Consider the following 12,950-nt stretch of genomic DNA (forward strand, 5'->3'; position numbering starts at 1 on the left):
GATTCTCCTGCCTCAGCTTCCTGAATACCCGGGATTATAGGTGCAAACCACCATACCCGGCTAATTTTTTGTATTTTTAGTAGAGATGGGGTTTTACCATGTTGGCCAGACTGCTCTTGAACTCCTGACCTCGCGATGCGCCGGCCTCGGCCACCAGAAGTGCTGGGAATACGGGCATGAGCCACCGGCTCTTTTTTTTTTTTTTTTTTTTTTTTGAGACAGAGTCCCACACCGTCACCCAGGCTGGAGTGGTGCAGTGGCATGATCTCAGCTCACTGCATCCTCCACCTCCCGGGTTCAAGTGATTCTCCTTTCTCAGCCTCCTGAGTAGCTGGGATTACAGGTGCCTGCCGCCACTTCCAGCTGATATTTTGTATTTTAGTAGAGACGGGGTTTCACCGTGTTGGCCAGGCTGGTCTCAAACTCGAGCTCAGACAATCCACCCGCCTCGGCCTCCCAAAGTGCTGGAATTACAGGTGTGAACCATCGTGCCCGGCCTAATTTATTTTTAATTAAAAAAGAAAATGGCTATAATCCCAGCACTTCGGGAGGCCAAACCGGGTGGATCACCTGATGTCAGGAGTTTGAGACCAGTCTGGCCAAAATGATGAGGCCCTGTCTCTACTAAAAATACAAAAATTAGCCGGGTGTAGCGTGCACCTATAGTCCCAGCTACTCGGAAGGTTGAGGCAGGAGAATGGCGTGAACCCGGGAGGCGGAGCTTGCAGTGAGCCGAGATCATGCCACTGCACTCCAGCCTGGGCGACAGAGTGAGACTCTGTCTCCAAAAAATAAAAGAAAAAATTACAAAAATTAGCGGGGCATGATGGTGCACCCTGTAGTTCTAGCTGTTCAGGAGGCTGAGGCACGAGAATGGCTTGAACCCAGGAGGTAGAGGTTGCAGTGAGACGAGTTCAAGCCACTGCACTCCAGCTTGGGTGGCAGATAGAGACTGTCTAAAAAAAAAAATTTATGCTTATACACACTGAATACCTGTAATTCTAGCACTCTAGTTTTGTTTTTGTTTTATCTTTTTTTTTTTTTTTTGTCACACTATATTAATGAAGGATTTTTAAATTTGGGGTTTAAAAATACGTGACTGCAGATAAAAATCATTAAAGAAAACAGCCGGGCGCGGTGGCTCAAGCCTGTAATCCCAGCACTTTGGGAGGCCGAGGCGGGCGGATCACGAGGTCAGGAGATCGAGACCATCCTGACTAACACAGTGAAACCCCGTCTCTACTAAAAAATACAAAAAACTAGCCGGCCGAGGTGGCGGCGCCTGTAGTCCCAGCTACTTGGGAGGTTGAGGCAGGAGAATGCTGTAAACCCGGGAGGCGGAACTTGCAGTGAGCCGAGATCGCGCCACTGCACCCCAGCCTGGGCGACAGAGAGAGACTCCGTCTCAAAAAAAAAAAAAGAAAAGAAAATATAGCAACGTATCTAGGTGAAACATGGGGGCACAAAGTCAAGGTCAGAGACTGTTGTGTCTGACATTTTTGTTTATTTGTTCCTCTCTGGAGCTGGGAGAAAAGATTTATTGACCACCCAGTGTTTTTTTTGTTTGTTTTTTAAACATAAAGATGATGAGTGAATTAGTAATAGAGAGGCATGGCAGAAAATCAGAAAGCACCTCCACGTCTGTATGTGAGGGTTATTAAACCTGCCTCACAAGTGAATGAAGAGGAAGAGTCTTTTTTTTTTTTTTTTTTTTGAGTCGGAGTCTCGCTCTGTGGCCCAGGCTGGAGAGCAGTAGCCGGATCTCAGCTCACTGCAAGCTCCGCCTCCCGGGTTCACACCATTCTCCTGCCTCAGCCTCCCAGGCAGCTGGGACTACAGGCGCCCGCCACCTCGTCCGGCTAGTTTTTTGTATTTTTTAGTAGAGACGGGGTTTCACCGTGTTAGCCAGGATGGTCTCGATCTCCTGAGCTCGTGATCCACCCGTCTTGGCCTCCCAAAGTGCTGGGATTACAGGCTTGAGCCACCGCGCCCGGCCAAGAGGAAGAGTCTTTGAGACAGCATGCAAATTCCAAGTTGCTATGCATTAGTAAGATGCATAGAACCTTCTAAAATGTGGGAATATAGTGGCACACCATTAAGCCATACATAAATGCTTTGGCATATTTGCCCCACATGTAGCAAAAACCATGTTTCTCTTTGTGGTAATGGAATTTGTCTTCTTAAATAGCACCTTGTAGTTCCAGTTTTTCTGGCACTAAGTTCCCAGTAAACATTTATCATCCAAATAATTGAGAACCATTTCTGCCTAATTTCATATTTCACACTTTCCAAGAATGCTGAATCACAAAATAAAAGTCTTAAATTAGGAAATTGTCAACAATAGAAAAGCCTTCAGAGAGGGTTGGTTTTTTTTCCCCGTTTGTTTGTTTTGAGCCATAGTCTCACCCTGTCACCCAGGCTGGAGTGCAATGGTGTGATCTCGCTCTTCCTCTGCCTCCCGGGTTCAAGTGATTCTCCTGCCTCAGTGTCCCAAATAGTTGGGATTACAGGCATGGCCACCACACCTGGCTAATTTTTTGTATCCTTAGTAGAGACAGGGTTTCACCATGTTGACCAGGCTGGTCTCGAACTCCTGACCTTGTGATCCACCCACCTAGACCTCCCAAAGTGCTGGGATTACAGGTGTGAGCCACGGTGCCCGGCCCAAAGAGTGTTTTTAAATGTTCAGAAGGGCTTGGTTTGTCAGCTGAAGACTGGTTTTATTCCATTTTTGTTGTTCCTTTCTGCCTTCAAGCAGATCTGTCTCTCGGTGGCAATAAATGTCACCTGTTCATCCATACTTACAGTCGTCTCCTTCGATGACTGGCGTAATAAGTGTTATTAATGACAGACTTGAGTAAGTTAAATTAAATGCCCAGATCTTCAGGAATTCAGTAGGCTCTAATAAGATGCTATATACACAGTGTAATTTTCCCCGTCGTAGAACTAACTCCAAAAAACAAATAAATATATTTGATTTTTCAGATGTAATTTAGATGCCAGAAGGAGACCAGAATTGGAGTCTGTTTCTGCTGTTTAGCCTTACACATGACTCTTCAAGTCTTCCTTCATCTTCAAAGTGTAAAAAATAATGGTATCTAGTTCATAGGGTTGTTTTAAAAAATAAACAAAATAATACCATGTAAAATGCTTACCACTGTGTTCAGAGCATAACGCGTACTCAAGACATTGTTTAAAACAAAAGGAAATCCCTGCATGCATGGGGTCTGTGTTTTCATCTTTTTCTTGTCCTTGGAGTATTTTAGTCTCCTGAGGTCCTCTGGAGTAAGTGTAGTGTTAAGGGTGGGAAGTTCTCCTGCAGTCGGTGCGGGTAGCCTCTAGAAGCTGATGCCTTCTGTAAGGCAGAATCGATTGGTTCCAAATAACCCAAAAGAGTACATGCATAAAGAGATGAAATTGACAAGGAGTTTTCTCTTTATATACTTGCTTTCTTGCTTTATTTTTTTTTAAACAGTGTCTTCCATGAAGAAATGATGAAGATGCGACAGGCTAAACTGGATTATCAGGTGAGCAGAGTCTCCTCTTTTGAAATAGGTGGCCAACTATACTGGCCGTGATGCTGGTGGTCTTGGCTCTGAATCCTGGGCAGGGCTATGGAAAGAAGACTGGGAAGGAGAAGGCTCAGGTGGTTCCCCGTGAAGCAGTGTCTGGAGATAGTGGTTGCTGAACCAAGGCTCTGGGCTATGGCAAGACCAGAGTGCTTTGAGGATGTCAGCAACAAGACTGGTCTTGGATTTACAATCACCAAAAATTCCTTGGTGTCTTTCTTTCCGAGGAATTAAAAGAATGTTAACATTGTATTTCTATGTAGTAATTTGGTTCTGCTACCTTAAGTACCTCTCTACAATGTAATTTCACTCACACTATAATTTCACAAGATGGTGTTCTTATGCTAAAATGCAGATCCGAACTTGCTACTGCTGCTTTAAAATCTCCATCGCATGGCCAGGCGCGGTGGCTCACGCCTGTAATCCCAGCTCTTTGGGAGGCTGAGGCAGGTGGATCACGAGGTCAGGAGATCGAGACCATCCTGGCCAACATGGTAAAACCGTCTTTACTAAAAAATACAAAAAATTAGCTGGGCGTGGTGGCAGGCGCCTGTAGTCCCAGCTGCTCGGGAGGCTGAGGCAGGAGAATGGTGTGAACCCAGGGGGCAGAACTTGCAGTGAGCCGAGATTACGCCACTGCAGTCTGGTGACAGAGCAAGATTCCGTCTCAAAACAAACAAAAAATCTCCATCGCATAGAGGATAATTTTCTTCACAGAGCTGCTGGCACGTTTAGTTTGTTTTCTCCATTTCACCAAGCTCTGTGAGAGCAGGAGCCAAGCATGTTTTGGATAAACATTATATCAGAAGTTCTCAGCACGGTGCTGGACATGTAGTAATCTTTCATTAAGTATTTGAACAAAGGAAGGAATAAATGAACGGTTTTGTGTTGTTACATGCTGTGATCATCATGTTCAGATAGCTTAGAACCTATACCCAACATACATTGTATTTATATTCGCTTTTTTCTATGAATCTATTCTAATTCAGCAAATTCTGTAGCTAGGATCGTTAACAGTCAAGATGTCTGGATTCAGTAGGTGACTAAAAGTCTCTAAAGTTTTGTCTTCTCTTCCTTATGTGGTTGGTGGAACTAATAATGGGACTTCTAGCCTCATAAATTATTTTAGAGGTGGAATTACTGAAAACTAAGCAACAACTAAATTACTGTGATTGTGGAGAAAATTCCGTTACACACACACATACACATACACACTTATCCCTCTGCCCACAGAGGTCACAGTAATTGTGATGAGCCCTTTATTGTCTTCATTCCGGTGTAGAGCAAATTGTATTTAGGGAGAAGTGGACACAAAAATGTAGATCTTTGATTTATTTTTACTCATTTTTATTCTTAGGCATCCTAGTATCGTAAGGCCCAATTTTACCTACTTTGTTAACATTAGGTAACATCTATGGTTCATCTATCAATCATGTTCTGAGACATTAGTCTTTAAATTTTGTATATAGATACATTTTCTGAGTTTTTTTTTTAAAGGTGGCCCTAGTAGTTTGTAATTGTATTCTTCTCATTGAAAATACTACATGTGGTATAAATGTTGTAACTTTTGTAAGCCTTTTTGTAGCACAATTTTTTAAATTATGTTTTTACATAGGTAATAAAAACATAAGAATTCAAATAATATAAGATAGATATTTGATGAAAACATCTCTGTCTGCTTGGCTCAGTTCTTTGTCAGTGGCTGCCACTGACTTTTAATATATATCTTCCAGAGATAGTCAGTGAATTTTTTGTTTTTTTTTATTTTGTATTTATTTTTTTGAGACAGAGTCTTGCTCTGTCACCCAGGCTGAAGTGCAGTGGCGCAGTCTTGGCTCACTGCCAGCTCCGCCTGCTGGGTTCATGCCATTCTCCTGCCTCAGCCTCCTGAGTAGCTGGGACCACAGGCACCTGCCACCACGCCCGGCTAATTTATTTTATTTTATTTTTTTTTGTATTTTTACTAGAGATGGGGTTTCACTGTGTTAGCCAGGATGGTCTGGATCTCCTGACCCCATGATCCGCCCGCCTTGGCCTCCCAAAGTGCTGGGATTACAGGCATGAGCCACCGCGCCCGGCCTTTTTTTTTTTTTTTTTTTTTTTTTTGAGTCAGTGAATTTAGAGACATAAAATTTTATAGGATTTTTTTTCACATGCCTGGTAGTATCAAAGGAATTTTTTGAAATTAAAAAAAAATATATCTTTGGATAAGATGTATAAATTCTGGGGTTAAATAATGTATGAGAAGCTGGCATGGTAGTGTGCATCTGTAGTTCTGGGAGGCTGAGGAAGAAGGATCCGTTGTCCTCAAGTGTTTTCGTTCAGTCTGGGCAACACAGCAAGACACCACCCTGCATTTCTTTTAAAAAAAAAAAAAAAGGCCGGGCGCGGTGGCTCATGCCCGTAATCCCAGCACTTTGGGAGGCCGAGATGGGCGGATCACGAGGTCGGGAGATCAAGACCATCCTGGCTAATACGGTGAAACCCCGTCTCTACTAAAAATATAAAAAACTAGCTGGGCGAGGTGGCGGCGCCTGTAGTCCCAGCTACTCGGGAGGCTGAGGCAGAACGGCGTGAACCCGGGAGGCGGAGCTTGCAGTGAACTGAGATCCGGCCATTGCACTCCAGCCTGGACGACAGAGCAAGACTCCGTCTCAAAAAAAAAAAAGTGTATGAGAATATTGTTAGAACCATGAAATGCCAACAGGTACTGGAGAAGGAAGTTACTCAGTAGGGGGTAAGGGAATTTCCACAAATGCAAGCTGGGCATTCAAATGGTGTATAACAACAAAGGCAGCACCACATAACGAAGAAAACAACAAAGGCAGCACCACATAACGAAGAAAACATTGGGCTGGGAATCAGAAGGCTTTGGTTCTAGTTCTGGCTCTGCCATTATTCAGCTGTGTGATTTTAGGTAAAGTTCTTAAAGGCAGTTGGCCTCAGTCATTTCATCTGTAGAGTGAAGTTAGACTGGATAAAAGAATAGAATGTTAGAAAGAATCTTCAGAGTGTCTAAGTTAGAGCCAAGATGGGAGCATATTGAGGAAGCGCAGGCTACAACTCAGCCCAGGCATCCCAGGCAGGCAGTATCTTGGTGGGAGCCTCACAGTCCAGAGTAGGCCAACCTGCCCAAGGGATACGGTGCACACCCATCAGTGATGGTGGCACGTCCTAGCAGTTACCCTCAATGGAGGTGGGAGAGGCTCGGGAAGCCCTGCCCAGATGTACATTAGATTAGACTCAGGAATTCTGCTATGGCAGTGTCCCTTTGGTTGAGTGTCACTGGTCGTGAGCTTCATAGGATAAGAAACAGCTAAAAACGGCTGGGCACGGTGGCTCAAGCCTGTAATCCCAGCACTTTGGGAGGCCAAGGCGGGCGGATCACGAGGTCAGGAGATCGAGACCATCCTGGCTAACACAGTGAAACCCCGTCTCTACTAAAAAATACAAAAAAATTAGCTGGGCGAGGTGGCGGCGCCTGTAGTCCCAGCTACTCGGGAGGCTGAGGCAGGAGAATGGCGTGAACCCGGGAGGCGGAGCTTGCAATGAGCCGAGATCTGGCCACTGCACTCCAGCCAGGGCGACAGAGCGAGACTCCGTCTCAAAAACAAAAACAAAAACAAAACAGCTAAAAACAACCAAAGTTAATCTGTCTCCTGAGGATCGGTTCATATTAGCCCGTCTCATAAGTGATGAATCTGAATCTGAGAATTACTTTCTAGTAAACCATATTCGAGAATTAGCTGGTCTTTACATTCCCAGTAGAAATATCTGTAGGAAGTTTGCAATCAGAACGTGGCTTGGTATATTAGAAATCAAAGCAGGTAGATTTGTAAAATGATATTTATAGTGACACATTAAAATATGATAGTATGATTAATTCGCCTCTTCTGAAGGGATATACCTACCCAAGGAAGGAGAGTTGCATGTGCCCAGGACATTCTCCCTGCCTTAGTGCTAGAGACACAGGGTAGATCTTGTTCTTTCCCTTCCCTTAACTCATTCCTTTTTTTTTTTTTTTTTCTGGAGACAGAGTCTCCCTCTGCCACCAGGCTGAAGTACAGTGGCGCCATCTCGGCTCACTGCAACCTCCGCCTCCTGGGTTCAAGCGATCCTCCTGCCTCGGCCTCCTGAGTAGCTGGGACTAAGGCGCACGCCACCACGCCCAGCTAATTTTTGTGTATTTAGTAGAGATGGGGTTTCGCCATGTTGGCCAGGATGATCTTGATCTCTTGACCTTGTGATCTGCCTGCCTCAGCCTCCCAAAGTGCTGGGATTATAGGCGTGAGCCACAGTGCCCAGCCAACTCATTCTTTTATCATCTAGTTTACAGTATTATTGATCTGGTTACTGTTTGTTTCATATCTGTCATGTTTTCCTGATACTATAATCTTTTAATTTAATGTTTAAAGATTCTACATCTCCAGATCATTTACATGTGGCTATTCTTCTCCTATATAGATTTTAAACAGCTCTATTAAGATAAAATTCACATACCATAAATATACACATAGGTAAAGTATACAAATGATTTTTAGATCTTATAAATGGAATCATACAGTATGTGGTCTTTTGCGTCTGGCTGCTTTGACTTAGCATAAAGTTCACCCATGTTATAAATGTGCCAGTACTTCATTCCTTTTTATCGCCAAATAACATTTTATTATATGGGTATACCACATTTTGTTTATCCGTTCGTCAGTTGACGGACATTTGGGTTGTCTCCACTTTTTGCCTATTATAAATAAGGCTATTCTGGATATCTCCAAACAAGTTTTTGTGTGCACATGTTCTCATTTCTCTTGGTTATATATCTAAGAATAGAATTGCTGGGTCATACTGTAACTCTGTTTAACATTTTAAGGAACTGTCAGACTGTCTTCCAAAAGGCTGAACCATTTTACATTCCCACTAGCAGTGTATGAAGCTTTCCGTGTTTTCACTTTTTTTCAGTTTTAATATGAAATCTTCACGAGTTTATGTGTCGTTCTTGTGCAGGGGCCATGCTAATCTTCTCTGTATCATTCCAGTTTTCACTATATGAGCAGCCAAAGCAAGCACGGTTTTTCCACAATCTTTTTTTTTTTTTCTTGAGACAGAGTCTCACTCTGTTGCCTAGGCTGGAGTGCAGTGGCACAGTCTTGGCTCACTGCCATCTCCGCCTCCCGGGTTCAAGCAATTCTTGTACCTCAGCCTCCCGAGAAGCTGGGATTACAGGTGCCCGCCACCACGCCCAGCTATTTTTTGTATTTTTAGTAGAGACAGGGTTTCGCCATATTGGCCAGGCTGGTCTCGATCACCTGACCTCAAGTAATCTGCCTGCCTGCCTCCAAAAGTGCTGGGATTACAGGCCTGAGTCACTGTGCCCAGCCAGTTTTTCCACATTCTTACCAACACTTGTTATTGTCTGTCTGTGATTTGGAGCCATTTTAGTGGGTGTGAAGTGGTATCTCATTGTAGTTTTATGTTGAGTTTTGTGTGTGTGTGTGTGTGTGTGTGTGGTGGCCTTTCATTTTTTTATTTTTTCGAGATAGGGTCTTGCTCTGTCACCCAGGCTGGAGTGCAGTGATACGGTCATAGCTTACTGAAGTCTTGACCTCCTGGGCTCAAGCGATTCTCCCACGTCAGCCTCCCAAGTACCTGAGACTGCAGGCATGCACCACCACACTTGGCTAATTTTTCTTTTTTCTTTTCCTGTATTTTGAGATGGGATCTTGCAGTGTTGCCCAGGCTGATCTCAAACTTGTGACCTCGTGATCCTCCTTCCTTTGCCTCCCAAAGTGCTAGGATTATAGGCATGAGCCATCATGCCTGGTCAAGTTTTATAGTTTTAGCTTTTACACTTTCTGTGGTTTATTTATTTATTTTTTTCTGAGATGCAGTCTTGCTCTGTCCCCCAGGCTGGAGTGTAGTGGCATGATCTCAGCTCACTGCAACCTCTGCCTCCTGGGTTCAAGCAATTCTCCTGCCTCAGCCTCCTGAGTAGCTGGGATTACAGGCGTGTGCCACCACACCTGGCTAATTTTTATATTTTTAGTAGACTGGGTTATACCATGTTGGTCAGGCTGGTCTCAAACTCCTAACCTCATGATCCGCCTGCCTCTGCCTCCCAAAGTGCTGGGATTACAGGCGTGAGGCCCTGTGCTCAGCCTCTGTGGTTTATTTTTATTTTTATTTTATTTTATTTTATTTTTGAGACGGAGTCTCGCTGTGTCGCCCAGGCTGGAGTGCAGTGGCGCGATCTCAGCTCACTGCAAGCTCCGCCTCCCAGGTTTACGCCATTCTCCTGCCTCAGCCTCCGAGTAGCTGGGCCTACAGGCGCCCGCCACCATGCCCGGCTAGTTTTTTGTATTTTTAGTAGAGACGGGGTTTCACCATGTTAGCCAGGATGGTCTCGATCTCCTGACCTCGTGATCCACCCGCCTTGGCCTCCCAAAGTGCTGGGATTACAGGCTTGAGCCACCACGCCCGGCCTGGTTTATTTTTAAAACTGATATATAATTGTACATATTTATGGGGTACGTATGATATTTGATATTTGATACATGCACACAATGTGTAATGATCAAATTATTGTAATGATCACGTTGTTTAAGGTATCCATCACCTCAAACACTTATCATTTCTTTGTGTTGGGAACATTTCAAATCTTTTAGCTATTTTGAAATATACAATAAATTATTCTTTTTTTTTTTTTTTTGAGACGAAGTTTTGCTCTTGTCCCCCAGGCTGGAGTACAGTGGCGCGATCTCAGCTCACTGCAACCTGTGCCTCCCAGGTTCAAGCGATTCTCCTGCCTCAGCCTCCTGAGTAGCTGGGATTACAGGCATGCACCACCACACCTGGCTAATTTTGTATTTGTAGTAGAGATGGGGTTTCTCCATATTGGTTAGGCTGGTCTCGAACTCCCAACCTCAGGTGATCTGCTCGCCTCGGCCTCCCAAAGTGCTGGGATTACAGGCGTGAGCCACCACCCCCAGCCAATAAACTATTCTTAACTATAGTCACCCTGTTGTGCTATGGAACACTAGAACATATTCCTTCTATCTAACTGTATGTTTGAATTAATTGTTGTGTCTAGTGTGAAACAGAGATTCAGCTTCATTCTTTAGCATGTGGATATCCAGCTATCCCAACACCGTTTATTGAAATACTTTCCTGTTGAGTATATCTTGCTTTTATTTTTACCAGTTTCACTAGGATACTCTTTTCTGTTTTTGAGAAGAAGTCTTGCTCTGTTGCCCAGGTTGGAGTGTAGTGGTGCAATCTTGGCTCACTGCAACTTCTGCCTCCCAGATTCACACAATTCTTGTGCCTCAGCCTCCAGAGTAGCTATAGGAGTGCACCACCACGCCTAGCTAATTTTTGTATTTTTCTTAGAGATGGAGTTTCACCATGTTGGCCAGGCTGGTCTTGAACTCCTGGCCTCAAGTGATCCACCCACCTTGGTCTCCCAAAGTACTGGGATTACAGGTGTGAGCCACCATACCTGGCAAGGTACTCTTATTTTCAGGGCATGTGGGCACCTTAGCTAGCTGCAGAATGGATTTTCTTTCTTTTCCTTCCTTCCTTCCTTCCTTCCTTCCTTCCTTCCTTCCTTCCTTCCTTCCTTCCTTCCTTCCTCCCTCCCTCCCTTTCCCTTTCCCTTTCCCTTTCCCTTTCCCTTTCCCTTTCCTTTTTTTGCAAGACTCTTGCTCTGTTGCCCAGGCTGCAGTGTAGTGACATGATCTTGGTTCACTGTAACCTCTGCCTCCTGGGTTCAAGCAATTCTTATGCCTCAGCCTCTTGAGTAGCTGGGAGTACAGGTGCACGTCACCACGCCCAGCTAATTTTTTGTATTTTTAGTAGAGAAGGGATTTCACCATGTTGGCCAGAATGGTCTCAATCTTTTGACCTCATGATCTGCCTGCCTCAGCCTCCCAAAGTGCTGGGATTATAGGCATGAGCCACCGTGCCTGGCTGAGATTAGTTATTTTTAAACAAACTGATAGACCGCAGACAACCAGTCTGATGTTACTTACTGGTTGTACTCTGTGGTTGTTTGGTCTGTTGGAAAACTGTCATAGTGTAATCTCAGCCCATTACCTCTAGGGTGACTCCTTCTCTAGGAAAATTGAGAATTAGTTAAACTATCATTAATTTAAATGAAGCTTTATTTATTTTTGAGATGGAGTCTTGCTCTGTTGCTCAGGCTGGAGTGTAGTGGTGTGATCTTGGCTCACTGCAACCTCTGCCTCCTGGGTTCAAGCAATTCTCCTGCCTCAGCCTCCCAAGTAGCTAGGTTTACAGGCTTGCGCCACCGTGTCCAGCTACTTTTTGCATTTTTAGTAGAGACGGGGTTTCCGGTATGTTGGCCAGGCTGGTCTCGAACTCCTGACCTCAAACAATCCGCCCACTTCAGCCTCCCGAAGTGCTGGGATTACAGGCATGAGCCACTGCGCGGGCCAGAGCTTTTTTTATTGGATAAAGTAATTTCATGGAAATTTCCTCCTAAATTATTTCATGGAAATTTCCTCCTATCTAATCTCCTTTAGTTTCTTATTGTTTATTTTGACATCACCATTCAATATTTTGGCCCCAGGCAATAGTAAGACATACCTCTAAATTCTTGGGAAGATAGATTGTTTTACTGTTCAATTCCCAAGATAATTAGGAAATTTAAAGGTGATTAAATTTTAGTTTATACAACACTTAAAATCATGAAGGCAGTGTGTTTTAATTGCGTTTAGGGCATCTAACCATCAACTTTGGCTTTCTTCCTGGCTCCCTGACTTACCCTGTCTTGGTAATGAGCCCTTACTCGTTGATGTAGCCTCATTTAAAGCACTCTTAAGTTTTCAGGGAAGTAAAATGTAAATGAAATAGGAATTGACATTGTTACATTCAAACCCTAGTAGCCCTTCTCTCCTCCCCCATCCAAACTGCATGACAGTTTTCACCAAGATGGCAGCTTGCACATATCTATTTAATGGTATTTTTCTTATTTATAAACTTGGACAGTAGTAAGATCTATTCCATACTGAGGTATAGTAGCTGTGGCCCTGATTACAGTTTGAGTCTACAGTTGTTTTTTCCTTAAGTCATTGGTCTAAATGAGTTTGATCAGTCTTTAAGTAGATAGAGGCTTCCCCAGATACCTTGGTGGAATCTGTGGTCAGGGGTCTAGTCTCCCCTTTACAAGTCTGAGAGCTTAGTTTGTCAGTGAACCTGGATATAACCAGGTCCTTTGGCACAAATTCACACTAGTTAAACCCATACCAGTAAGTTTTAAAACCAGAACCCCAAGTTATTAATTTACAAAGGGAGGTCTACTTTTTCAGTGTGTATTCATCTCTACTGTTCATGATACTCTTTTCCTGGGAAAACGATACCTAAGAA

The 12,950-nt window shown here is 43.9% G+C and overlaps 1 protein-coding gene and 1 non-coding gene across 3 annotated transcripts in view; one reads left to right on the forward strand and one right to left on the reverse strand.

Annotated features, from left to right (window-relative positions):
• The window catches only part of TULP3 (TUB like protein 3), a 50,143-nt gene that overhangs the window by 16,458 nt on the left and 20,735 nt on the right, over positions 1 to 12,950 (forward strand). For both annotated transcript variants that reach the window (XM_007967246.3, XM_073020389.1), the window contains one exon: positions 3,476 to 3,527. In XM_007967246.3, coding sequence (XP_007965437.1) covers positions 3,476 to 3,527 — 52 coding nt within the window. The remainder of the gene's footprint in view (positions 1 to 3,475; positions 3,528 to 12,950) is intronic.
• LOC119620757 (U6 spliceosomal RNA) lies at positions 8,526 to 8,633 on the reverse strand. The gene has a single exon (XR_005237309.1). It is a non-coding gene; the product is annotated as a U6 spliceosomal RNA (small nuclear RNA).

Source organism: Chlorocebus sabaeus, chromosome 11 (genome assembly GCF_047675955.1).
Source record: "Chlorocebus sabaeus isolate Y175 chromosome 11, mChlSab1.0.hap1, whole genome shotgun sequence".
Taxonomy (NCBI): domain Eukaryota; kingdom Metazoa; phylum Chordata; class Mammalia; order Primates; family Cercopithecidae; genus Chlorocebus; species Chlorocebus sabaeus.